This window comes from Myotis brandtii, unplaced genomic scaffold, assembly GCF_000412655.1.
Source record: "Myotis brandtii unplaced genomic scaffold, ASM41265v1 scaffold816, whole genome shotgun sequence".
Taxonomy (NCBI): Eukaryota; Metazoa; Chordata; class Mammalia; order Chiroptera; family Vespertilionidae; genus Myotis; species Myotis brandtii.
In genome coordinates, this window is record NW_005371304.1 from 160,263 (window position 1) to 184,784 (window position 24,522).

Genomic DNA, 24,522 nt, shown 5'->3' on the forward strand with positions numbered 1-24,522 from the left:
TAGTCACCTGTTCCTGTCAGTCCCCTGTTCAAGGCCATCCTGTGGTTTCCCTTCACACCTACCCAGCCCTACACCATCTTGCTTCCGCCTAAATCTCTAACCTCATCTTCGTCCAGTCTTCCCCTGCTCAGGGCGGTCCAGTGCTACTGGCTCTGTCAGCTGTTCTAACCTGAGAGCCTTTGCACTTGCTGCCTTTCTGTGTTCAGTTCTGTTTCTCAGTTGTGACACTTTCTCCCTTTCTCCCACTCCGTTCCGATCTGTGGTCTGTCAGGGAGCACTCACCCGATTACACTAAATATAACCCTGCTTTCCCTCATCCCCTCGTCTGTGTACGCACCTTCCTGACTTACTTCTCATCACATCCCTTAGGTTGACCTGAAATTATGCATTTATTTGTTCACTTAGATATTGTCTGTCTCCCCCACGAGAGGATAAACTCTAGGGGGCAGGCAGTCGTTAATACCCAGCATTTAGAACATGCTTAACAGGAAGTGCTTACCTGGATAAGTGAGTCCGTTTTCATTTGCATCCTGCAGAGCATGAATAAAGTGATTGAGAAATGTTTGGTCTTGAAGTCCTTAGTCGGTGTCTTGTCACCCGTCCTGCTCCACGGCTGTACCAGTGAGGGTGCTCTGCACAGTCCCCGGGTCGTGGAAAGACCATCATCAGGAGCGTGGGCCTGTGCTGTCCTCACTGAGCTCGGCCGGCTCTCACCGAGGGCTCGGTCTCAGTGCTGCGCTGGGCGCTGTCAGATGAACAGGCTCGTTTGGGGACAGTGCTTTCGAGCAAAGGGTGTTTTTTTCCAGAACAGAATTGCCCTTTATCCATCCTCATCACTTCCTGCAGTTTCTGTGGGAGAGATCATTTTGGTCTTCAAGTGCATTGCTAATTAAAAAAAAAAAAGGCTAGTTTTGTGGTTTAATGAAAAAGTTGACCCGATCTTAAGAAATTCCATGTTCTCAGAGGACGACATAACAGCTGGAAGATATCAGTTCTTGACATATTTGTATATTTAATGTGACCCCAATAAAAATCCGGAGGGGTGGGTGGAACTAGCAAAGATGATTCTAAAATTCACTTGATAAAATGTCACAAAAATTTGAAAAAGAGCAGTAAGAAAATACCTGCCGTTTCAGAGTTTAGAACTTACAATGAAGCCCTAATAAATTCAAAGGTGAAAGAATAAGCTGATAGAACAACTTCTTTGTTAGATGATAAGGTGTGTGAGTTTAATGTGATTAAAAAGACATTTCCAATTAGTGGTGAAAGGTGGGAGTATTCAGTTAGTACAGGGGTGGGCAAACTTTTTGACCCGAGGGCCACAATGGGTTCTTAAACTAGACTGGAGGGCCGGAACAAAAGCATGGATGGAGTGTTTGTGTGAACTAATATAAATTCAAAGTAAACATCATTACATAAAAGGGTACGGTCTTTTTTTTTTAGTTTTATTCATTTCAAACGGGCCGCATCTGGCCCGTGGGCCGTAGTTTGCCCACGGCTGAGTTAGTATGTTGGTAAAAAGTAAAAGTTGTGGCATTATACAAAAATGACTGACTGGGAAAAGGTATTTCAACTCATATTAAAGTAAAAGGGCCAATCTCACTAATACTATGAAGTGGTCTTAGAACATAACCCCAGTGGATTATGTGCGCACAGTTCACAGAAAAGGAAATAAAATAATGTGAAAAATGCTTCATTTCACTCATAATAATAGAATTGCAAACAAACTATAGAGAGAAGCATTTTTTTTTAATCGATTAAAATATGGAAGCTTGATAATACACTCTGAAGCTGTGAGGAAATATATATTTTCAAACAGTGTTGGTTTTAGTGTGAATTGATACAATCCCCACTGAAGAAATTTTGCAGTAATCATTCCAAAACGACATTGAAATCCTGCACCTGGGGCGTTATCCTGAGCTGTATTTGGAAATGGACAAAGCAGTGTATTTATAAAGTTTTCATTGTGCCCTTGCTTGTATTGGCAAAAGACAGAATTGAACTACCCATTGACAGGGAACTTGAAATTACAATTAATCCATACAGTAGAACACTGTGCAGCTATAAAAAAAGTTAAAAAACGCTCCACATAAAGGAAGCTCAGAACAATGTGTAGTATGCTATCTTTTGTGTAAAAACAGGGAAAAATAAAAGTATGATTGTGTATTTCTTGGGTCTACAGAAGAAACTAGAAAGCTGCCCAGGAGATTAGCAGTAGTCACATGAGGGGGTGGGACTAGGTGAAGGGACAGGTACACCCCTGGGTTATCCTGCCTTTATTTTGAACCATTCAAAATCAAATGGCTTAGTTTGGTTTAAAATAACTTGTTTACCAATTATGAGTAAACATTGCATTACAAAGTGAAGGCTAACTTAACAAATAACGCTTCTCAATTATGAGTAAACATTGCATTACAAAGTGAAGGCTAACTTAACAAATAACGCTTCTCTCGTGTATGTATGTGTATTTACTAATGACTGACTGCTATGTGCACGTGCTGTGATATTGGAGTGTGTGCTTTGACCAGTTGATTTTAGTCAGATTATATCAATCATTTGTAAGTTAAATTGTTAACCATAGATGGTCCTACTAATAGGCTTTCTAATACAAATTAATTTTTAAAAAAAATATGTTTTCATTGATTTCGGAGAGGAGGGGAGAAGGAGAGAGAGAGAGAAACATCAATGATAGAGAATCACCGATCGGCTACCTCCTGCACGCCCCCCCCCCCCCCCCCCCGGGCTCACAACCCGGGCATGTGCCCTTGACCGGACTTGAACCCGAGACCCTTCAGTCCGCAGGTTGACCCTCTATTCATGGGCCTGGAGTGTTGTCCTGTTCACCAAAAGGTGGCAGGTTTGCTTTCTAGTCAGGGTGCATGCCAAAGGCAACCGATCTATGTTTCTCTCCCTCCCTCCCTCCCTCCCTCCCCTTCTCCCTCCCTCCCTTCCCTCCTCCCTGCATCCCTCTGAGATCATAAAAATAAAATGCATTTACAAGGCTGCTTTGAAACTTATTTTTTACTTAGGAAATCATTGTATATAAAGTAATATACCAAAAAAAACCCCAAAACTCCTTGAGCTTTTCATTTGTAGTAACATCCACTATATATGTTCAGATATTGACCTCACACAAATCTTTTTAAATCTTCAGCAACGTCGGCAAGTATAGACCGAAGTGCCCCTCTAGAAATAGGTCTTCAGCGATCTACTCAAGGTATGTCTTGTTGAACGTTTATCTTGAACTTTTAAGAGCCTATTCCCAAACTATACATTTATTGCTTTTTTTTCTTACAGTCAAACGAGCTGCAGATGAAGTTTTAGCAGAAGCAAAGAAACCACGAATTGAGGTAGTAGAGTTTTATTGTAAAGACGATTCGTATTGTTAAAGAAATTGGGATTTAGAATAAAGCTATGTGGTGGACAAATGACTTTATATTCCTTATTGATGGAAGTGTTGGAATAGATCAGGGGTTGGCAAACTTATGAAGAGTCAGATAGTAAATATTTTAGCCTTTTTGGGTAATTTAGTCTCTGTTCAGCCACTCCAATATGTTCCAATACAATTTTACAAAACAGATGGAGGGCCACATTGGGCCTTCGGGTTGGAGTTTGCCTAACCCTGGGTAAGGTGCTGTGGCAATTGGCTTCACTCGCAGGAGCAGTGACTATAAAGTGCTTATTACAGTTATTTCTTGAAATATTGACACTTCAGGTTGGCATGTTACAGCCGCTAAGCAGACGGTTAATATTGGTAAATAAGGTAGTTCTTCGCCTGCAACAGAAGTCACCTAAGAAAGGTGGTTACCTTTGGAAAGAGCAGTTGTTGACTAGCTAGTGTACTGCCTACGACTGGGAATTTTATGATACTATTTATTTAAAGCTGTCACAAGCTCCAGGTCAGTCACGTGTAAATCCCACTGAAAACGGAGGATTGTACAGCAGGGCCACACTGAAGATCTGAAAAATGACTAAGCTGGTTGTATATCAATGAAAAATATAGGAATGACACCATAGCCATCACTAGTGTTAGCATCATCAGGAACCCGATATTTTATTTCCCACGTGCCAACTGGTTGTACCTTTTGCCAGCTTTATAAGTAGCAGAACATCTGTAGTTAAGGATAAGAAAGGTGGCTGTTAAAGGAATAGGGTTGGTTGGTAAGTAAAAACAAAATTATGGGCAATATTTGATGGCAAAACAATGTAATTTTAATTAGCGTACTCTGAGACATGGCTCTGTATTTTAGGACCGATAACAATGGTCATTAGCTCCTTGTTATGACTCTGTGGGTACAGATTCATACCTGTACCTCCACTGGTTACAGATTTTGTGGCACGAAAACTGAAATACCCCAAATTTCTCTGTATGAAAGGAGGCGGTGACACTCTATGCAAAATGAGTGAATTTAAGGAAACTATTTATTTAGAAAAACCTTAAAACCACAGTATAGCCGAAACCGGTTTGGCTCAGAGGATAGAGCGTCGGCCTGTGGACTGAAAGGTCCCAGGTTCGATTCCGGTCAAGGGCATGTACCTTGGTTGTGGGCACATCCCCAATAGGAGATGTGCAGGAGGCAGCTGATCGATGTTTCTCTCTCATCGATGTTTCTAACTCTCTATCTCCCTTCCTCTCTGTAAAAAATCAATAAAATATATTTAAAAAACAAAACAAAACAAAAAAACCACAGTATAAATATCAAAAGAATTGAACAAGTCAGAAATGCTAATTTTCTAGGATTCTGGTAATTTGAAAAGTCAGCAGGAAATAGCATAACAAAATTTCTTCCAGAGCATTTATGAGTTAATATCTACACAGCCAACTGCATACACAGTTTTCACTGTAGCAGCTTTAGATTGAGAGCCTGCAAGGCACTATTCTGGGAGAGAAAAACCTTGAGGTGGGTTCTGGTCTGATTAAAATTTGGCTGCAGTTGTTTTTAAAATCTGCAAGGAGTCTCCAATGGAACTTGAGTGGTAGTATGTTTATGCCTTTGTTACAAATGGCAAACATTTATGGCGTTTCCTAAAATACTATCCTTGCAGTCATGTCAGCAGCATGTCTGTTTTACGAGTTTCACATGAAAGATTAATATTAGAGCTGAATTGGAGCATGGCATCGTTTTAGACCTCAAATGCATTGATGGTTTTTATGCAGTTTCCTATCCCATTGGTCATAGACACTGACTCTGGTCCTCAGGTTTCTCATTTGTTGAGTGAGGAGATTAAATTAGGTCGGAGTTTACTCAGTTTTGTTTTTTAAGTAACCAAACATTTTCAGACGAAATTTTATCTGAAAATCTAATATGCAAATTAGGTAAAAGGTTGAGTTCAGACATGAAGTGGCCCAAGGGCACCTTGTAGGCAACTCCTAATGTTTGGAGGAACAGGCTAGAAAGCCATTAAAGGTTCACTTCTAGTGTTTTGATCTGTCCTGGTGGTGTCAGGACCTGTGGCAACAGATGAAAACAATCTAGATCCAAAAATGAGATTTTGACTGTGGTGAAAGTTTTTATGAATGTAGTTATAAACTTTCCCGAAGAATAGGAATTTATCTGTTGTATGCTATCTTTCTGAATAAAGGTAGCTATGATATTTTATGTGAAGACCTCTTAATCATAGAAAAAAGTAATTGAAGTTTTTTGATTAGTCAGTTCTACTCTTATGTGATCCAATGTATATTTATTATTATTGTCTTTATGTAAGTGAAAGTAATCTTGAAGTTGACAGAGGACTAGGGATGCCTGGAACTTGGTAGGCAGAAGTATCTGTGAGGGAAAGTTACGTGTAGTGTTTTTTCGTTCTAAACATTAAAGCTTTAAAATACTCACTGAGCTGCGACTTTCCAGGATGAAGAGTGTGTGCGCCTTGACAAGGAGAGACTGGCTGCTCGCTTGGAGGGCCACAAGGAAGGGATTGTGCAGACGGAGCAGATTAGGTAAGAATTCCTTTAGCAGAAAGAAGGCGGTGTGGGTGTGTAAGTGGATGGGAAAGTCCGTTTAATGCATGTTTCATTATAATTTGGCAAAGTATTTGATTTGGCTGAAGGTATGCTGATATGCCTTAGGTTTTTAGGGAAAGTTGCACAGTATTATGGAAAATGAGTCAAGTACTAGAAGCATCTTCAGCATCTGCTGTAAAGCACCTGCATCCTAATAGAAATAAACCAGTTACGGTATCAACTGTTAAGGTACCCAAACACTTTTTAATTTTCTCTCATTTTACATTGTGAACATGACACCAAGGTTAAGATTGTTATCTTAATGAAATCTGTACTCAGTGTTGTCTTTTTTTATGGTTCTGAAAGTCTCTGTTTTCTGTTTTGCCTATTATTTGAAAATCAAGTAAAGAAAAGGAAGCATCAAAATATGGTTTCATCTTCCAGACATGAAAAGGAATGTATGTTTATGTGGTACATAAAAGCCCCGTTACAATATATTGTACATTATGACATAGAGGTTTGAAACCTTTGAAGTAAATTTCAGGGAAAACCTAAGTTTTGCATTCTTTACAGAATGAATTTTTCACCCCCAGTCCCTTCCAAGGGTGTGTGTGTGTGTATATCCTTTGCATAGGTAGAGGGACGTAAACAAATGAAACTATCAGAAAAAATACAAATTAAAGCACCCATAGTAATGAGTTCTATTTTGGGTGGGGAAGACATGAAGAAATGTGAAGATTTCTGTTGCATTGGCCCTTCTAAGAAATTAGTAATATTTCTACAGGGGCTCTCTATAAAATCTTACGTGATCATAAAATATGAAGTATGTCATTTTTATAGATAAGAAGAAAACCTTAATTATTGCCACTTAAAGTATTTTTGCCGTGAACTTACAAATGTAACCCAGTGTATTTTGATGTGCTCAAGAGATCCTTGCTGTGAAAATTTTAAAAAATGAATTGCTTTCAGGTCTTTGTCTGAAGCTATGTCGGTGGAAAAAATTGCGGCAATCAAAGCCAAAATTATGGCCAAGAAAAGATCTACCATCAAGACCGACTTAGATGATGACATAACTGCTCTCAAACAGAGGAGTTTTGTGGACGCCGAGGTAGATGTGACCCGGGATATTGTCAGCAGAGAGAGAGTGTGGAGGACACGGACCACTATCCTGCAGAGCACGGGGAAGGTGAGAGGTTTGACATGTTTGTGCACTGAGTGCGGATTGAACCTGTGGTTGCTTATAAAAGCGGTTCAGGTTCGCTCTGGGAGGTTCACGCTCACCTCTGAAGGATCAGGGTAAGGTGGGTTTCTAGGCGTATTAGTCATTGTAGTCTACCCTGGGGTGGGTTGGTGGCCACCAAAGAAGCTGATGAGAAAGTTGTCTTGATTTGCCCTCATTTGTCAATCCCAGGAGGGGTCCACTTTTCCTGTTGACCAGATTTTTGGGTAAACCCAGTGAACAGGGAATATTGATGTCGAGCTCTCTGGTTGTTTATTAATTTTTGTCTCCACAAAGTAGAGAACTTGGGAAAATGAGTCAGTGAACATTTGTTGCATGTATTTTATATATTATATTCTGGTTTGTGGATATACCAATATTTATTTGTTCCTTATTAATGGAGCCATTTTGTTTTTTAATCCTCACCTGAGGATATTTTTTCTATTGCTTTTTAGAGAGAGTGGAAGGGAGAGGGAGAGACAGAGAGAAACACTGATGTGAGAGAGAGACATCGATTGGTTGCCTCCCACATGCTCCCGACCAGGGCTGGGAGCCTGCAACCCAGGTATGTGCCCTTGACTGGAATCGAACCGGGGACTCTTCAGTCCTCAGATGCTCTATCCACGGAGCCACACTGGCCAGGGCTGTTTTCTTTGGCTTTTTTTGTTTGTTTGTTTTGTTTTTTTTTGCTGCTGGATTATGGGATTTTCTTCCCTCCCTTCTCCCTTCTTTCCCCCTTTCCCGTTCACGATTACAAATAATGCATTAAAAACACCCTGTACATAAACCTCTGCATCCATGTGCATACAGCACAAGTTTCAACTTCAGAAGCAAATTGCTGGTTGAAGGAGATGCGTGCTTTAAACTTTGAAAGACGCTGGGTGTGTCCGTATCTTAAGGGGCTCCATAGTTTCAGCTGTCATTTCCTCCCCCACCGCCCAGTGTTCTCCTAAATGTTCGTTCTCCACTGATGCCCAGTTGTTAGTAATGATGTGTGGTAAGAAGGTTTGTAGAAGTGTGAGATTACTGATGCTCATGGGAGTTTCATTTGCAGATGTTGGGTTCTGGCCTCACTTTCCCTCCACCATTGGAGCAGGAATACAGCTGCTAGAAAAGAGAATGGGAAGGAAGGACTTGTGCTCTGACTTGTGCAGAGCACTTGAACTCAGGACTAGGACTCGTTCCCCAGACCTTGGATTATGGAGAAGCAATCCATAATCCAGCGGGAGTAAACTTCCGCTGTGTGTTTACAGTAAATGATCTGTTTAATACTCCTTCTTACTGCCGAAGGTGGGGCTCATAGTTGAATATTGTGACTTGCATTGTTCTACCAACATTTATTATAACTGCTGAAAAATCTGAATCTTACAGTAATGGAATGAAACATAGGTGATATGCCCCACCTTCCTTTTAGACCAAACATTACGTTTTCAGATAACTGAGATGAACAATTTTTATTGAGCTCTAGGTGGCAGGATTGTACCATCATTTGAAAACTTAGTGTTTTAATTTAGTGTTGGTACCACTGTTACAGTTTGAAAAATAGGTTAATTGAAGAATTGCTTGGTAGCTAGGTTTGCTTCTGTTTTACCATTTTTAAAATAAGAACTATTTTGACTGGTATTTTCTCTGTATACTGTTTTTTTCCTGCTAAACTCAAAACTTTCTAGGTACTCATAGCCGTACAAGATCCTAAGATTTTAGACAGACCTTTTTTTTCTGGGTTTTTGGAATAAAAGATAGGTTGAAGAGTCCATAGGAAATAGTAAGTATGTACTCTTATGGTCATTTCAGGCACTCCACATAAAGCAACCAGATTTTATAATGCCATTAAAAACACATTTTTAAACGTGTGTACATTGGTATATGTTCATTGTTGAAAAATTGACAAAAAGAGATTATTTCCGCCATACAAAAATAGCTGATAACTAACATTTTGACTGATTTTTCCAGACTCTGTGTCTCTCACACAGTACTATGTAATATTTACAGTAGTGAGAATGGATTTTCATCACTTGATAGTAAGTTTGGATTAAGACTTCATTTGCATTTGTCACTGTGTTGACCTTTGCACTGTCGGTGTGAATGGGGGACCTGGTGCACTGCTGGCCTCTTGGCACGAACAGGCATTGGCGCCGCTCTGCTCGCGGCCGGCCATGTGTTTTTGCCACTGATGATGGCTGTGATGAGATCTTTATATGGTTTGGCGTGATGTCAGAGAAAATCCAGTCCCTTGAAAAGCTATTGTAATACTCCTTCTCCAGCTGTCCGTGTGAGGCCAGATTTTCTTTCATATACTTAGACCAAAACCAAACAAGATAAAACAGCTATTAACTGTAGAAATACAGCTCTCTTCTATTAAGCCAGACATTGAGCCTTGCAAAAATTTTAAATAGTGCCGCTCTTTTTTGTCCTTAGTTTTTGTGCATTTTGGAAAATAGTTTTTCAAACAAAGGGCTGCTCCAGAAAGCATTGAGGTTTCAGCCAGGGATCCCCTGGAATGAGTGACGTCAAGCCATTTTTTGGGAGTAAGGGATGGTTACACAGTCCAAGAATCGGTTTGGACTGAAAAATATAAAAATTACTGGAGCTTAAAAAAATAATTAAAATTAGGAAAGTAAAAAATAAGAATCAATTAAAACTATATTTAAGAAAAAATGGGGGCGGGGCAGATGTAATGCTTTCAACAATTAAGTTGTTTTTTTTTAAAGTCCTGGAGAAGCTGTGCCTGCCCGTGAGGAAGCCGCTGCGCGTTTCTGGCGGAGTTGAAGAGATGATTAGGGTTTTTACACTCTGCGGTTTCAGGCATCCACTGGAGTTCTGGAACATGTCCCCTGAGGATGAGGGGATTGTTGTAGTAGTTGATTCAGAATTAATCCTCTCTTGACAACACACCTGTCTTGTTTTATTTTAGAACTTTTCCAAGAATATTTTTGCAATTCTTCAGTCTGTGAAAGCCAGAGAAGAAGGGCGTGCGCCTGAGCAGCGCCCGGCCCCCAATGCGGCACCTGTGGTAAGAATGGTTTACTGCCTACGCTGTGGTTTTATTGAAAATGACGCTTGGTTTCCAGGATTATAATTTTGAAGACATGTAATCAGAGGTTTTCATTTAGTGGTTTCTAAACCTTATGCAGCTTCAACATATCTAAAGGATGTGAAAATCCTTCTCACCATTAGGCGTTACTTGAGCAGTAATTCTTGCCTGGAGACATACCTGTGTTGACTCTCGTAACAAAGTAATCTTATTTCTTCCTGGTTGGGCTTTGAAATTGGTTAATAGGTCAATGAATAATAGTTAAACAGTCATGTGCCTACCAGGAAGGAGGTCTCCATTAGAATATCACAGGGATCATCCTGATCCTGGTGAAGAGTGTTCCATAATAATATTTTATTAATTACATAAATACTTAATGTTACAATATAATAAATGTACTTAATAGCAATATTTTATTTCCATAATCAGCTATTGAGAGATATACCAGCTTTTTTGTCACTTAGTCATCCCAAGAATCCTGTGATGCAAAAATATTATTATTCCCATTTGATAGGTGAGAAAACTGAGACATAGGTTGAAATTGCCCAAGTCCATAATCCTATATAACAGTGGTTCTCAACCTTCTGGCTCTTTAAATACAGTTTCTCCTGTTGTGATCCAACCATAAATTATTTTCGTTGCTACTTCGTAACTGTAATGTTGCTACTGTTATGAATCGTAATGTAAATATCTGATATGCAGGATGGTCTTAGGTGACCCTGTGAAAGGGTCATTCGACCACCAAAGGGGTCGAGACCCACAGGTTGAGAACCGCTGCTATATAATAAAAGGCTAATATGCAAATCAACAGAACAGCAGAACGACCGGTCACTCGATTTGCATATTAGTCTTTTATTATATAGGATTGTTGTTACAGTTGTCATTGTCATTATATTCATTTAAAGATTAACAATTTGGAGAATAATTCAGTTAAGAGGCTCTAAAATGCCAGCTCCATAAACTTTGAATTAAAAGGGTGTGTGGGTTTTTTTTTGTTAAAGAAACAGTTCATAATTGGAGGAAGCTTACTATTCATAAAGAGATGTAAGGAGTTGGGAGGAAAGTCCTAAGCACACGCCATCTTGTTTCTGCATCTCTAAGAAGCTTTGCTTTCTGCCTTGGTGCACGTTTACTTAGAGTCCTTTGCCCTGACGGTGGCGGTTTTCTGGCCGTAAACAGTATCTTGAAAATAAGCATCGATGATTCATTTTGTCTACTTCCCACTTTTGTCTTATTTGCTATGGTAAGAATAAAAGCTTAGAAAACAATATTATTGTGGTTTTTATGATGAATATTAAGTAACAATAGACTATTAACATGTAAATCATGGTTAATTTTTCTACAGGACCCCACATTGCGTACCAAACAGCCTATCCCAGCTGCCTACAACAGATATGACCAGGAAAGATTCAAAGGAAAAGAAGGCAAGTGACGTGGTGTTTATCTTTCTTTTCCTGGGTTGTGCTCCACGTGAGAGGCAGGTGGCCTGACGCTGGAGCCGCAGTTGGCAGGCCCCATCTGCAGTGGCCACGCTCCTCCGTTCTGTGCTGCTCATGGCTCCCGGGTGCTGTGGCAGCGGCAGTGAGTGGTGACAGGGTTTGCGTGGTCTGCAAAGCCTAGAGACACCATCTGGTTTTTACAGAATGTGTTTGCCTCCCCTGCTTCAGTGCATGGATTCTGAACCCAGATTGCTTCTGTCACAGTCACTTTGTGTGTGAGTTTTGAGAAGTGACTTTAACTGCGTTGTGTCTCGGTTTCCCCCCTTGTGACATGGCAGTACTAATAGCAGTGGCAGTGCAGTGCCTGCCTCTCAGAGCTGCTGTGGGGATTGAACTAGGTAATATAAAGTCCATGGAGTCCGTGACTGGTATGTAATTAACCATGATATATATATATTATATTGGCTATTAGGGCTAGTGCTGCTTCTCAGAAGTTGATTTTAGAGGGCGGTTCTCCATCAGTCATGTTCCCCGGATTATGAATGTGTACAATGAGTGCTTGGGAGGCGGGGATTGGTCAGCGCCTGAGGTGGTGTTTTGTGGAAGCCCACGTGGGGTACTGGCTAACTCGGCAGGGTCAAGCCACGCTGGTGAGGTGGGTAGTAAGTGGGACTAATGTCGGTGTAACTGCTCGTTTATCTTGACTTGATACATGAAAAAATGAGGTAGTAGCACCTGGAAGTTTAACATTTGTCATTTTTTTCTGCATCATCTGAAACCTAAGTTTCATTAAAGGATGTGTTACCTTGATGCAGTGAATTTTGTGTGTTGACTTCCTTTACTGGACAAAGGCATGTATAAAACACAGGGTGTAGACTGGTCCATTCTTGTATTCACTGCGATGCTTTTCTTGTGGAATGAATAATGTGCACTCTAGGGGTTGGCAGATTACCGCCCACAGACCAACTCTGACCCTCGTTTATCTCGCTTCTGCCACCACACTGCAGAAGTCACTGGTGTGACAGCGACTGTATGGCTTGCAGTGTGTAACATGTTTAGTATGTGGCGCTTTACAGAAAGGCATATTGGGACCCTGCCCTGGAACCCTTATCTGTTTACAGCATTGCTTTTCCACAGTGTACATACCTAATCATTGTCATCTTTGAACATGACTTTTTCTATATGTTAAGGACTTCTTAGGATAGTAGGTGCTTTTAGTGGTGCTGTAATTGAGTGTTAGATGTAAATAACTTGGGGGTTAAATTATAAAGTATTTTATTCAATCTAATTTTTAAAAAATATATTTTTATTGATTTGAGAGAGTAAGAGAGAGAAAGAGAGAAACATCAATGATGAGAGAGAATCAATGATTGGCTGCCTCCTGTACACCCCCTACTGAGGATTGAGCTGACAACCTGGGCATGTGCCCTGACTAGGAATCAAACTATGACCTCCTGGTTCATAGGTTGATGCTCAACCACTGAGCCATGCCAGCGGGCTCAATCTAAATTTTTAATACTTTCAACCAATGTGAGTATTGAACACAGTTGTAGACATAGTGTTAACCAGCTTCTGCACACTGGGTGTGTATTGAATATATTTTTGAGACTAATACCCTTCTAAGTTTTTATCTTCAGAAGTGTGTGATTTACCTTTATGTGTACGGTAGATTCAAGGTTTTATTATACTGTTGACCTGTTAAGATATATTATGGATTATTACTTTAGATTTGTGATTGATCATGAAATACATAAAGTCTAATAGAAAACCCTCTTTCTTTATAGAAACGGAAGGCTTCAAAATTGACACGATGGGCACCTACCACGGGATGACGCTGAAGTCCGTGACGGTAAGTTCTCTGACCACAGAGCTGCCCTCGCTCCCGCCGCTCTCCATGAGCAGCCGGTGCTGAGGAAATCTTTACTCTGTGTATTTCCTGTTTCAGACATTTGTCTGTCTTGACCAGTTGTGTTGCTAGATGTGTATGGAGGGGATTTGATTCACAGGTGTCCTGGTTACCTTTTTTAACGGAGTTGAGTGTGTGTGAACCTGTTGTGATTCACTGCAAGTAGCTGGGATGCTACCTGGTGAGAGGATTTAAAGACAACAAAGGGGTCGCAAGGCCAACTGGGAGTTTCTTGCTATGGTGTCTTATGCTCTTTCAAGTGAAATCCCTTACACTCAAAAGATCAAAATTCATTATTATTGACGTTTCCTTGGGAACAGTACTTGCCTGCTGGCCACTCCCCAATCGCATCGTTGTGGGACTGACGTTGTTTTCCTTAGGTAGCCGTCAGAGTGAGTCTTTTATGGTTATTGTCCTTTTTACTTTGGTCTCATCTGAAATGCCCTTAAATTGGTTTCATTCCTGAGCTCCTGTGCAAATAGGGAAGTCAGTGAGGGTTCTTACCGTGATTCTTCTGCAGGACAGCATCTTCATTAGGAGCATGCGAACGGTGGGGCGCTGCTGCCTCATCGGAAACTTGGGTCCTACATACACTAGCAAGAGAGGCGAATGGAAGCACTTTTGTGGGGTGTAATTTTACAGAAGCAACCACAACAGAATGTCAGATTGCTAGTACTTCTCGTATCTTAAGACTCATTTTTAATCTGCTGTTTACGACCTGATTGATTTGAGCAGCTCTTACAGAATCCTTAGAGAAGTGTGAACTTGACACTTTGAAGTTGCTCTGATCATTGTTTATTTAAAAACATTTTTTTTTTAAAAATATATTTTATTGAATTTTTACAGAGAGGAAAGGAGAGAGATAGAGAGTTAGAAACATCGATGAGAGAGAAACATCGATCAGCCACCTCCTGCACATCTCCCACTGTGGATTGCCTGCAACCAAGGTACATGCCCTTGACCGGAATCGAACCCGGGACCCTTCAGTCCGCAGGCCGACGCTCCATCCACTGAGCCAAACCGGTTTCGGCTAAAAACATTTTTTAAAAAATATTTTTTAATTGATTTCAGAGAGAAAGGAAGAGAGATAGAAACATCAATGATGAGAGAGAGAAGAAATTGATCTGCCTCCTGCACGCCCCCTACCGGGGATGGAGCCCACAACTTGGGCTTGTGCCCTGACCGGGAATTGAACTGTGACCTTCTGGTTCATAGGTTGACGCTCAACCACTGAGCCACACCTGCCAGGCCATTGTTTCTTTTTAAAAACATTGAATCTCAAACTCATGCTTCTTCTTTAAGTTTTTTTTTTAAAATATTTTTATTGATTTCAGAGAGGAAGGGAGAGAAAGAGAGAGATAGAAACACCAATGATGAGAGAACATTACTGATTGGCTGCCTCCTGCACACCCCCCACTGGGGACTGAGCCTGCAACCCGAGCATGTTCCCCTGACCGGAATCGAACCCGGGACCTTCCAGTCCACAGTCCAACGCTCTGTCCACTGAGCCAAACCAGCCAGGGCTCTTTAAGTTTTTTTCCTTCTTTGGCATATGAGTTTCACCATTTTTTTACCTTGTTCTCCAATTAAGAAAGTTTCTCATGTGATATCCACCCAGACATACAGAGCAGTTAAGTGTCTGCTAAAGACTTTGTTGCAAAGATGTGACTTCTTTCTAACTTATGTATGGCTCATTTTTGCTGCCATTCTTCTTCAGGGTTTTGGTGCGCCTGGTTGATAGACATAATTACTAAAATTAGGATCAATCTGCATTAGGCCTGATCTACATAACTTTTAAGCCCAAGATGCCAGAGTTCTGTTAGATGTAAGACCAAATTAATAAATTGACTTCTGCAGATGACTAGGAAATTTTTATGCAAATGAATTTTTCTGACATGTATTATAGAGAAGAGGTATGTGTTTTGATAACAACATTTCATAACAATAATAAGTTATTGAGATGTATAGAAATTAATGCCCAGCCAGGGTATTTTGGTAATATTTGGTAATATTGCACAAAGCTAATAATTTACTGAAAATTATTATAGGAATAGAAGTAACCCAGGTGTCTTTAAAGTTACAACTTTGAATAGTTGGGTTGCTAATTAATTTTGACTTAGGCCAAGAAATGCATTACCTGGTAAAGGCTCCAGAGGCGAAAGGCATGAGTGTTGTAGGTTGTTAGGGTCTTTTTTGAGTTGGGAGCCTTTCCCCAAAGTGTGTTACTTGAGTTCTATAATGTTTAAGAAATACTGGATTAAACAGATTTTGTGGTACAGGAATCCATTGTTTTCAATAGTGGAATCAAGAGTGCGCACTGTATCCAAGCTGATCTATCTGCGTTTGCCTTTCCGCCCTCCTGTGAGAGCACTGGTAGACCTAGTGTGGTACTCGATCCGTTCACGTGACCATCATAGTGGTTGTGGGTTGAGAGTAGAAACTGTTCAGTACAGGAAAACTTGAATACATTGTCATGGATTCCTTCTGTGAAAGGGGCCACATTAGACTAAGAAAATGCCACTGGGCAATGTTTTTCGGTATATAGTGAGTAAGAGGAGGTGATGAAGAGCTTTCTTTGTTAGTTGGGTAGCAGCAAGGAACTTAGCAGGACTAGAGAGAGCGAGAGAGAGATAAGCTCAGAGTTTCAGGGGTCAAATGCAGCGAACGTTCCGCTATTGCACCACATCGGGCTGAGTCTGCAAATTCCCCTTGTTTATCACCGACTAGCAGCACTGGCCAGGCCAGTCCTTCATTCTTCTTAACCAGGAAATCTTCAGGCTGCTGATCTCGTTATTATCCAGTGAACAGAGATTTCCTCCCAAAAACCTCTGACCCTTCAGCACAGTGTTGACGTGATCAGGCAAAACCTGTCCTTGAAGGTCCTCTTAGCACCGTCTCCTGGAAGCCGTATGTGACTGTCCAGGCATCTCCAGTCTGTTCGCCGCGATGCAGAGGCTCTGGTTTCTCTGACAGCTCTTCATCCTCATTTTCTTCACTATCTGACCAAGCTGCAGGGATGTGGAGGATGGGAGACAGTCATGAGACCATTCCCGCCGGGCTCACTAGCAGCATAAGGTGGCCCTGACTTTCCATGGAGAGTATCACACTTAAGAATTCTTCATAGTTTTATTATCTTTATTTTTCTTACTGAGAGTGGCCCACTCCAAGGAAACAAAGAAACCACTTCCTTTCTTGTGTAATTCTTCTTCCTCTGTTTGAAGAAGTAGGGTAACTGTAGAATGTTCTTTAGCTCTCAGCAGTGAGATACTGTGAATTATGATAAAAGGATTCCCTAGCTCTTCATTAAATAATCTCCCATCTTTCAGAAACATTATTTGCACACTCACCTGTCCCAATGAGAGGTAATCTTCCAGTTCCGTCGGACAGGGTCACTCAGGTGGGAAGTGGGTAGATAGATGCATAAAGGCTATTGCTGGATTCTGCCAAGTCTGGGGGAGGTCGGCACACCTCTCATGGCGCTCCTGGGCGGTGGCCAGCATCATTGTCAGATCCATAATTCTTCCAGGCCACCACTGTGGTAGACACTGTCTTGGTACCAGGAGTCACTGTGCAGGTAATTTGACATTCCAAAAGCATAATGCAGTACAGCTCCTTATTATAATTATACTTACCTTCATCAATACAACTTGAATCCCTTCAATTTTAACAAAATTATTATCAGTATTGAGCATGTTTTACCACTTCTAAATTGTAACTCTCAGTGTCTTTGTAGACTAACCATCCAAGTTTTTAACACAGATATGATTTTATTATGTGTGTATATATATATATATATTTAATATATTTTTATTAATTCCAGAGAGGAAGGGAGAGGGAGAGAGAGATAGAAACATCAACGACGAGAGGGAATCATTGATTGGTTCCCTCATGCATGTCCCACGCTGGGGATCGAGCCCGAAACCTGGGCATGTGCTCTGACCCGGAATTGAACTGTGTGACCTGGTTCATAGGTCGATGCTCAACCTCTGAGCCAAACCTGTAGGGCTTATTTTATACTAGAGGCCTGGTGCACTGTGCCCTCTCACAATCCAGGAATCTTAGGGGATGTCAGAGAGCTGCTTTCAGCCCGATCCCCGCAGGCCAGGCCGAGGGACCCCACTGGTGCACGAATTCGTGCACTGAGCCTCTAGTATGCATATAAGATCTTTGGTTCATCTCTTTACGCCCTCCCCTCTCCTCCTTTCCTTCTGAGATTCATCAGTCTGTTCCATGTTTCCATGCCTGTGCGTTGAGCATCTGCCGGTGGTCATTATGTGTCATAGCTACCGGCCGGTCGACTGGTCGGCTGGTCACTGAGGCATATATATTACTTAGAGGGGAAAAGGATTACTATTTCCTTTTACTTATTGATAAATTATTTGAATTCATTCATATGAAAACTTAGTATATTTAATAACAAACTGTAATTGGGTGTTTGGATATTTCCTTGGGTACTTCTCTGCTGGCTCTTGGCAGAGTTTTAGTTTGCTGTGTCAATTCCTAGGTCTTCATAGATTGGTTTAAATCTTCAATGAATTTCCAATCTTTTATATAAATCCAACATTCAGATTTTATTTTCCTAGCTGTCTTAGTGTTTCTATCTTACTCATTGGATTGTCTAGTTAGTTCATCCCTTCCCCTTTCCCCACTGTGCCAAACCTCATTTGATTTGTAATTCTAAGTTTTGGTTTTTTTCCAGGTCTTTTTCTTGATGGATGTTTCTTTTGTGTTGTTCTTCTTGTCTTTGCTGCTTCTCATGTTCCTCTGTGAGTGACTGTTCCCACTTTTATTTTAAAAATATCTGTTTTTAAACTCTTAGTGCTTCTGGTCTGGATAAAACTAAGTTCTTATTTAAAATTTTAGAATGCTGTTTTACTGTCAAGTTGAAGATCTATTTATTTCTAATGTTTAGGAATTAAAGCTTTAAAGATTTTTATTTTTATTGAAGACAAAGGTCATAGCAACCATAGAACTCAGATAATTGTCTCACTATTGAGGTTGTCATAGTTTATGTTGTCATTAAAAATCTTTACATTTAGGTTTTTGCAGTGGTATATAAGATCTAATATGTAATTATTTTGATATTAAATCAATTACACATTTTACATATTATAATTTAACTCAAATTTATTCAATTTTTTATCTACAAACTGAATGAATTTTGGACACTATCAATCTAATTATTGACTTCTCTAAATTTAGTATTTTTAGATAAAGCTTCAATTTTCTTACAATGCCTTTTTGTCATGTATGTGTTGTCAGAAACATTCTGGAATTGAATTTCATGTATATTTTAATATACTAAACTTGAGAATTAAACTTAATCAGGTCTTTAGCCTTCTATTATGTAGAAGCTTTTTAGTTTTCTTTATTAGAAAACCCCAAAATTCAGCTTCTAATATAATTAGAATATTATCATTTATCTTAAAATGGTGTACAAAATACTTCATAGCGTCCTTAGGAACTGTTGAGTTTTAACATAGATAGAGCTATATTATCATTCTGATAGTAAATTTGTGGGTACATTATAATTTACCAAAAGCTGTGGATATATATTATCAGATGTATTTCTCCTTATAAGAGTTGCTTTAATAGAAAAATATTAAAAACTTTACTATTAAATTGATTTGGGGAACATTTTTTTCTTTATCTGGATTAAACATAATAGATATAATTGATCTAATACCTTCTAATAAATTAATAGATATCAATTTTTGGGAGGCACGTGATATACATTTGATTTATTTTTAAACTTTCAGAGTCATTGTGATTTTAAAAAGTTTGTATAATTTTTTTCTAAAGCTCTAGACACCAGATAAAGATCATAGGACAGTGGATGTGACATAAACATGCTCTGTGTGGCGTACAGGTAGCATTACGTTTATATCTTGTATTGGGCCCTCCTGTAGCTCCCTGAGGACCAAAGCATACTCATACTGCCTGCTTCTCGGTGCCTGCGAGTCCTCAGCACCCTCTGTGCGGAGCAGGTCAGAGCACACGGCCCTGCTGCTGTGAGCACAGGGCAGGAGGCTGTGGCTCTTGCTCAGTGTGAGAGAGGAGCATTTGAAGGGCTAAATGCCCGTGAGAAGTATAATTGCCAGAGCCACTGAGCTCATCCTCTGTCTAGCACATACGTGTTCTCTGTGTAAAAAAGCTACCTGGGAAATCACGTTATAATGATATGGTTGCAAGGTGAGCCTGTGTTACATTATATCCTTCAGTTGTTTAGTGGCATTGGAGTAAGATGGCTTGATACTTGCATCTCTTCAATACAGACAGACCTGGTGCGAGGCCACGCAGCCTCTCCCCGTGGTCACTGTTTGCACAGGCTTCCTTAAGACTATAACTTAGCATTTCTCCTAAACTGTTGCTACTTCTAATGCCAGGATATGCTAGTTTGATCAAAGACTAATTTTTTAGGCCCAGACGGCTGAATAATGAGAAATAGTTTCTTTTCTCTTTGCAATGAGTGCTGTTAGATAGGGAGTGCATACTCAGCACGATGTGAGTAACACCAGAGCAGGTTTTAATGATGCTGCTGTCTTCCCTGACGTGAGGGTGAGAAAGAGGAGACTCCCTGGTGAGCCTTTTAGGTCAGGCGACCTGGTCGAGGACCTCATCCGCCTGGAGAAGGGGGCGTCTTTCTCCCATCTCTTCCACAGCAGACAGCCCTCCTGGAATTGACTTCCCTCTTTCCCTCTGAGGGGCTGCTTTCTGCAAAGCAACTACTGAATACCTTTTACCACCCCCCCTTTTTTTCTTAAATTTGAAAAATTTCAGACATAAACATAATGAGAGAATTATAATTAGTGTGATTTTCTGTCTGTCCATCACACAGATTCTGTCATTTTTTTAAACCACTCTTCATCTGCCTTCCCCCCGGCATATTGTAAAGCAAAACCCAGACACTGGCGTTTTGTGCCTACGTACTTGGCTTTTCAAAAAATCCTGGCCTTTTTTTTAACCCAGCCACAGAGGTTATTGCACAGGACAGCACAGGTAATCACATTTTGGTATCATCTAATACTCTGTTCATTGTCCAGTGTCTTTGACTTTTCTGAAAAGTGTCTGTTGTAGTTCATTTGTTGGAAATAGGATCCAAACAGGCACCAGAAGTTGCGTTCAGTTGTTAGCATTCTTCAGTGTCCTCTGCTGTGGATAGACGTTCATAATCTCTTCTCAGGTCATGGATCTATTGGGAGACTGGCCACTCCCATGAGTCCTCTTGTTGAGTGTTTTTAATGCACAAAGTACAAAAGATGACAAAGAAAGCTAACTGTGATGAAATAATATTACCAAGGTATTTTAAAAATGCCAATTTATGACAATACCCAGTGTCAAATCTAATAATTGCCAGAAATTTACAGCATGAGCATATACAGTATTTCAAGACCTGTGTGACAGTTGTAATGTGACACGGAAATATCTGATTTCTGTTGATGACAAAGTCACAGCCATTGTTACTAGTTCTGCGATTTGTTGCCTATATTCACAAAGGATGGAAATGCTAACTTCTTGGTGAAATTAAATTTCACATCCAAACCAGGGACCCTCTGAATTCTGTCCACAGCGCCCTGCTGTAGGTGAAGGTTTAAGAGAGGCTGTTGCCACACTTCTGTCTCAGTGGCTTTTTCTGTTTCCTACCAGCTTGTCAGGTTCTTCTCAGCCTCCTGGCCTTTGTCTTCGCAGGTCTGTTTGCCTGGATCAGTTCTCTTTTAATAAGACTGGCTCCTCCTCATTCGCATCTCAGTTCAGAGGCCACTTTCTTGGCAAGGCCTCCCAGCTTTTCCTTCTGGTGATCTTCTTGTCTGTTTATTTACGTTGACGAGTTCCTTTGACTATGAGGATCTGAAGGCAAGAACTCCATTTTCCCCCACTGTATGCCCAGCGCTGGGGACAGAGTACTTGGCACATTGCTTGAAAAGTGTTTATCAAATGAATGGTTCTTTTTAAAAAAATATGTTTTATTTTTATTTTATTAAAATATATTCTTTATTGACTTCAGAGAGGAAGGGAGAGGGAAAGGGAGAGAGAAACATCAATGATGAGAGAGAATCATTGATCGGCTGCCTCTGGCACGCTTTACACTGGGGATCGAGCCTGCAACCTGAGCATGTGCCCTTGACCAGAATCGAACCTGGGACCCTTCAGTCCGCAGGCCAACACTCTATCCACCGAGCCAAACCAGCCAGGGCAAAACATATGTTTTTATTTATTTCAGAGGAGGAAGAGAGAGGGAGAGAAAGATGGATGAGAGGGAGAAACATCAATCTACTCCTCCTGCATGCCCCCTAGTGGGAATTGAGCCCGCAACCTGGGCATATGCCTTGACTGGGAATCAAACCTGGGACCTCCTAGTGCATGGAAGTCGCTCAGCCAACTGAGCCACATTGGCCGGGCCAAATGGATGGCTCTTAAGCCCATATTATATGTTATATTTCCAGTTGCTTGCCATACTTTCATATGTGCAGAGAGTAGTTAAAATTACTATTGTTACTGGTGCTGTGTAATCTATAGGTTCTCAGGGCCACCGGGCAGTCCTTTTATGTGTTTCTGGTGGCTCTTTATTACGTCGCCCCTAGTGAGTCCGGTTCTTCCAGGTTTTCTCTCTTGGCAAATGGTACCACCACCCCCTCAGTGCCCGGCCAGGGTCCTCGGCGTCATTCCTGCCACTTCCTTCCCTCCCCTCACCTGCACTGCCTGGATGTCACACTCCTGTTGACCTCCCACCACCTCTGGAATTCCTTATCTCCCTGCCACTGCCCCCTTCCTGGCCCCGACTTCTCACATCTTCCCTGGTTGCGCAGCGGTCTCAGAACTCGCCTTCTCACGCCACTCATGTCGCCTCATCTGTTCTGCATGCGGCTTTGCTTCAAACCTGGGAGGATGGAAGCCATAGGCGTGAGCCAGCCTCTGCCTTTTCTGTTTTCCAAGTCCTTCTGTTTTTTAATGGCTCCCCCTTAGTCTTGGGGTTAAAAACCATAGTTCTTACCAAGTGCTGCAAGTCTTCATGGGGTCTTACCTGCCCCTCTCTCTTCTTACCTTTTGGCATCAGTTCATACCAATCTTCCCCCTGATCTTGTGCCCTGGTTTTCCCACCTCAGGGTTATCGTACCGGTTCCTCCTTCCTGGACTGCTCCCAGTTTGCCGATGAGCATCTCCTAGATGTTAGCTGAGCATCATCCCAGACAGGGCTTTTCTGAGCCCGGGAACACGGGCTGGGTGAGATGCCCTGCCCCACGCCTTCATGCAGGCATCACTGCTGTCCTTTCTGTTTCCGCGGAGATGGGATCTGGGCGCTCTCTGTGGAAGGAGCGTTTTCTCCACAACTTGTGCTTCTTGCTCCTGGTTGTGTCTGCAGTTCACACCTCAGGGCTTGGGGAGCTCGGTACATGCTTACGAAGTGAGTGCCTCCGGCTGCTCCCTCAGCTCTGAGCAGGCCCGGGCTCAGGGTTCCTGCAGCCTGATGCGAGGCCCTGGAGTGGAACCCGGCGAGCCTGGCCTTTTGGGAATGGTGCCCGCAGTTTCACCTGCATTGAACTCAGCGAGGAAAGTTAGACCTCCCTGCTTCACCTTCAGCATCCGATCTGCTTAGACTGCGCTGTGATAGCGAGGCCCTTACAACAGAGGTGGCTTTTGGTGAGTTTGCCGTCAGCGCTGTGACCATGGCTTCCCTGTTCATGGTGCAGTTCTAATAGGTGGTGTGTGAGCCCATGTTTGTACAGTCCAAGATGACGGAGCGGGGTTAGAGTCTGTCCCTGATGGTGGTTCATATTTCCATAATACTTCGTCGTTGCTTAGATGTTGCTTTACTTACTAGGTGGATGAGCCCATATCCAAATCGGTGGAGTCTTACACCACAAAGAAACTACTATTTCTCAGTGCGATTGATGTTCATGGAAGATCATGCATGTGAAGTGCTTTAACACAGTACCAGGCACATGCTGTATGCTCGGTCAGGAAACAGCTCCTGTTGCCCTGTCCCTGTTTCATAGGGGTTTTGGTAATAGATATTAGTAATATTCCAGTTGAGGTTATATATGAGTGTGCTGTATAGTAAGAGGTGACAAGTTTAAACGATTTATTTGAATTAGAATTTCATTACTTACAATCTTGATCAAAATAAACTAGTATAAATATTGAAGATTTTGATATTTTTATCTTCTAAAGTATCTATTAACACTGAGCATAAAGATTATTTTATAATTTTTTTCTTTGGCCTGATGCAGCGTTGTTATTTAAAATTATATTCTCATGTATACTAAAAATTACATAGTACTGGGCATGAGTAAGGCACAGTACTTGGTGAAATGTTTAAATATTTTAAAATATTATAATGTAGAAATTCATATTTTGCTGAGGAAACCGGCTTGCATATTGTTGAGAGTGGAAGGTCAAATATAAGTGAAGAGTAGGATGTTAACTTTAAAATAAGGATGTGAGCAGCACTCAGAAACCTTATCATTTGGTCCAGCGCCCTGTGCGACCTCAGAGTGTCGTCCGGTTACCGTTAGTTTTCAAGATAACATCGATATAGAAATGATTTTAAATTGATGCTTGTGATAAGAATTTAGTTGTCTGTTAAGAATTGTTTTTCATAAGTCAAGTTTTTAAACTTGAAGTTTTCTGGAAGGAAGATGCGATCTTTTAAAGATCCTGCACTTTGACCCTAGAAGACACTAGATAGATGGTGCTGGTGTCTCTTTCTGTACACACTGCATGCATATACCTGTGCACATGCACATACGTATGCACATAACTGCGCGCACGCACGTGCACATACACCTTTTTTAACTTTAGGAGTAGAAAGGAGAGATTTACTCTACACCGAGGGAAGGATTCCTTTTGCCTTTCATCAAACTTACCTACTTTGGCATTACTGTCATATTATGTGTGACTTTTACTTAGTGCTTCTGGTAGTCTTTGTGTAACATGGAAATGAAATTAAATGAAAAACAGACTTTGCTAAGAGCTCATGGTGTT

General features: G+C 41.1%; 1 protein-coding gene and 1 pseudogene across 1 annotated transcript in view; one reads left to right on the top strand and one right to left on the bottom strand.

Annotated features, from left to right (window-relative positions):
- Window positions 1–24,522, top strand: part of CDC73 (cell division cycle 73) — a 59,287-nt gene that overhangs the window by 3,181 nt on the left and 31,584 nt on the right. The window contains exons 4-10 of the mRNA XM_014531602.1: window positions 3,155–3,217; window positions 3,298–3,350; window positions 5,850–5,938; window positions 6,911–7,127; window positions 10,075–10,173; window positions 11,540–11,618; window positions 13,418–13,482. Coding sequence (XP_014387088.1) covers window positions 3,155–3,217; window positions 3,298–3,350; window positions 5,850–5,938; window positions 6,911–7,127; window positions 10,075–10,173; window positions 11,540–11,618; window positions 13,418–13,482 — 665 coding nt within the window. The remainder of the gene's footprint in view (window positions 1–3,154; window positions 3,218–3,297; window positions 3,351–5,849; window positions 5,939–6,910; window positions 7,128–10,074; window positions 10,174–11,539; window positions 11,619–13,417; window positions 13,483–24,522) is intronic.
- Window positions 15,676–22,697, bottom strand: LOC102258408 (annotated as a pseudogene).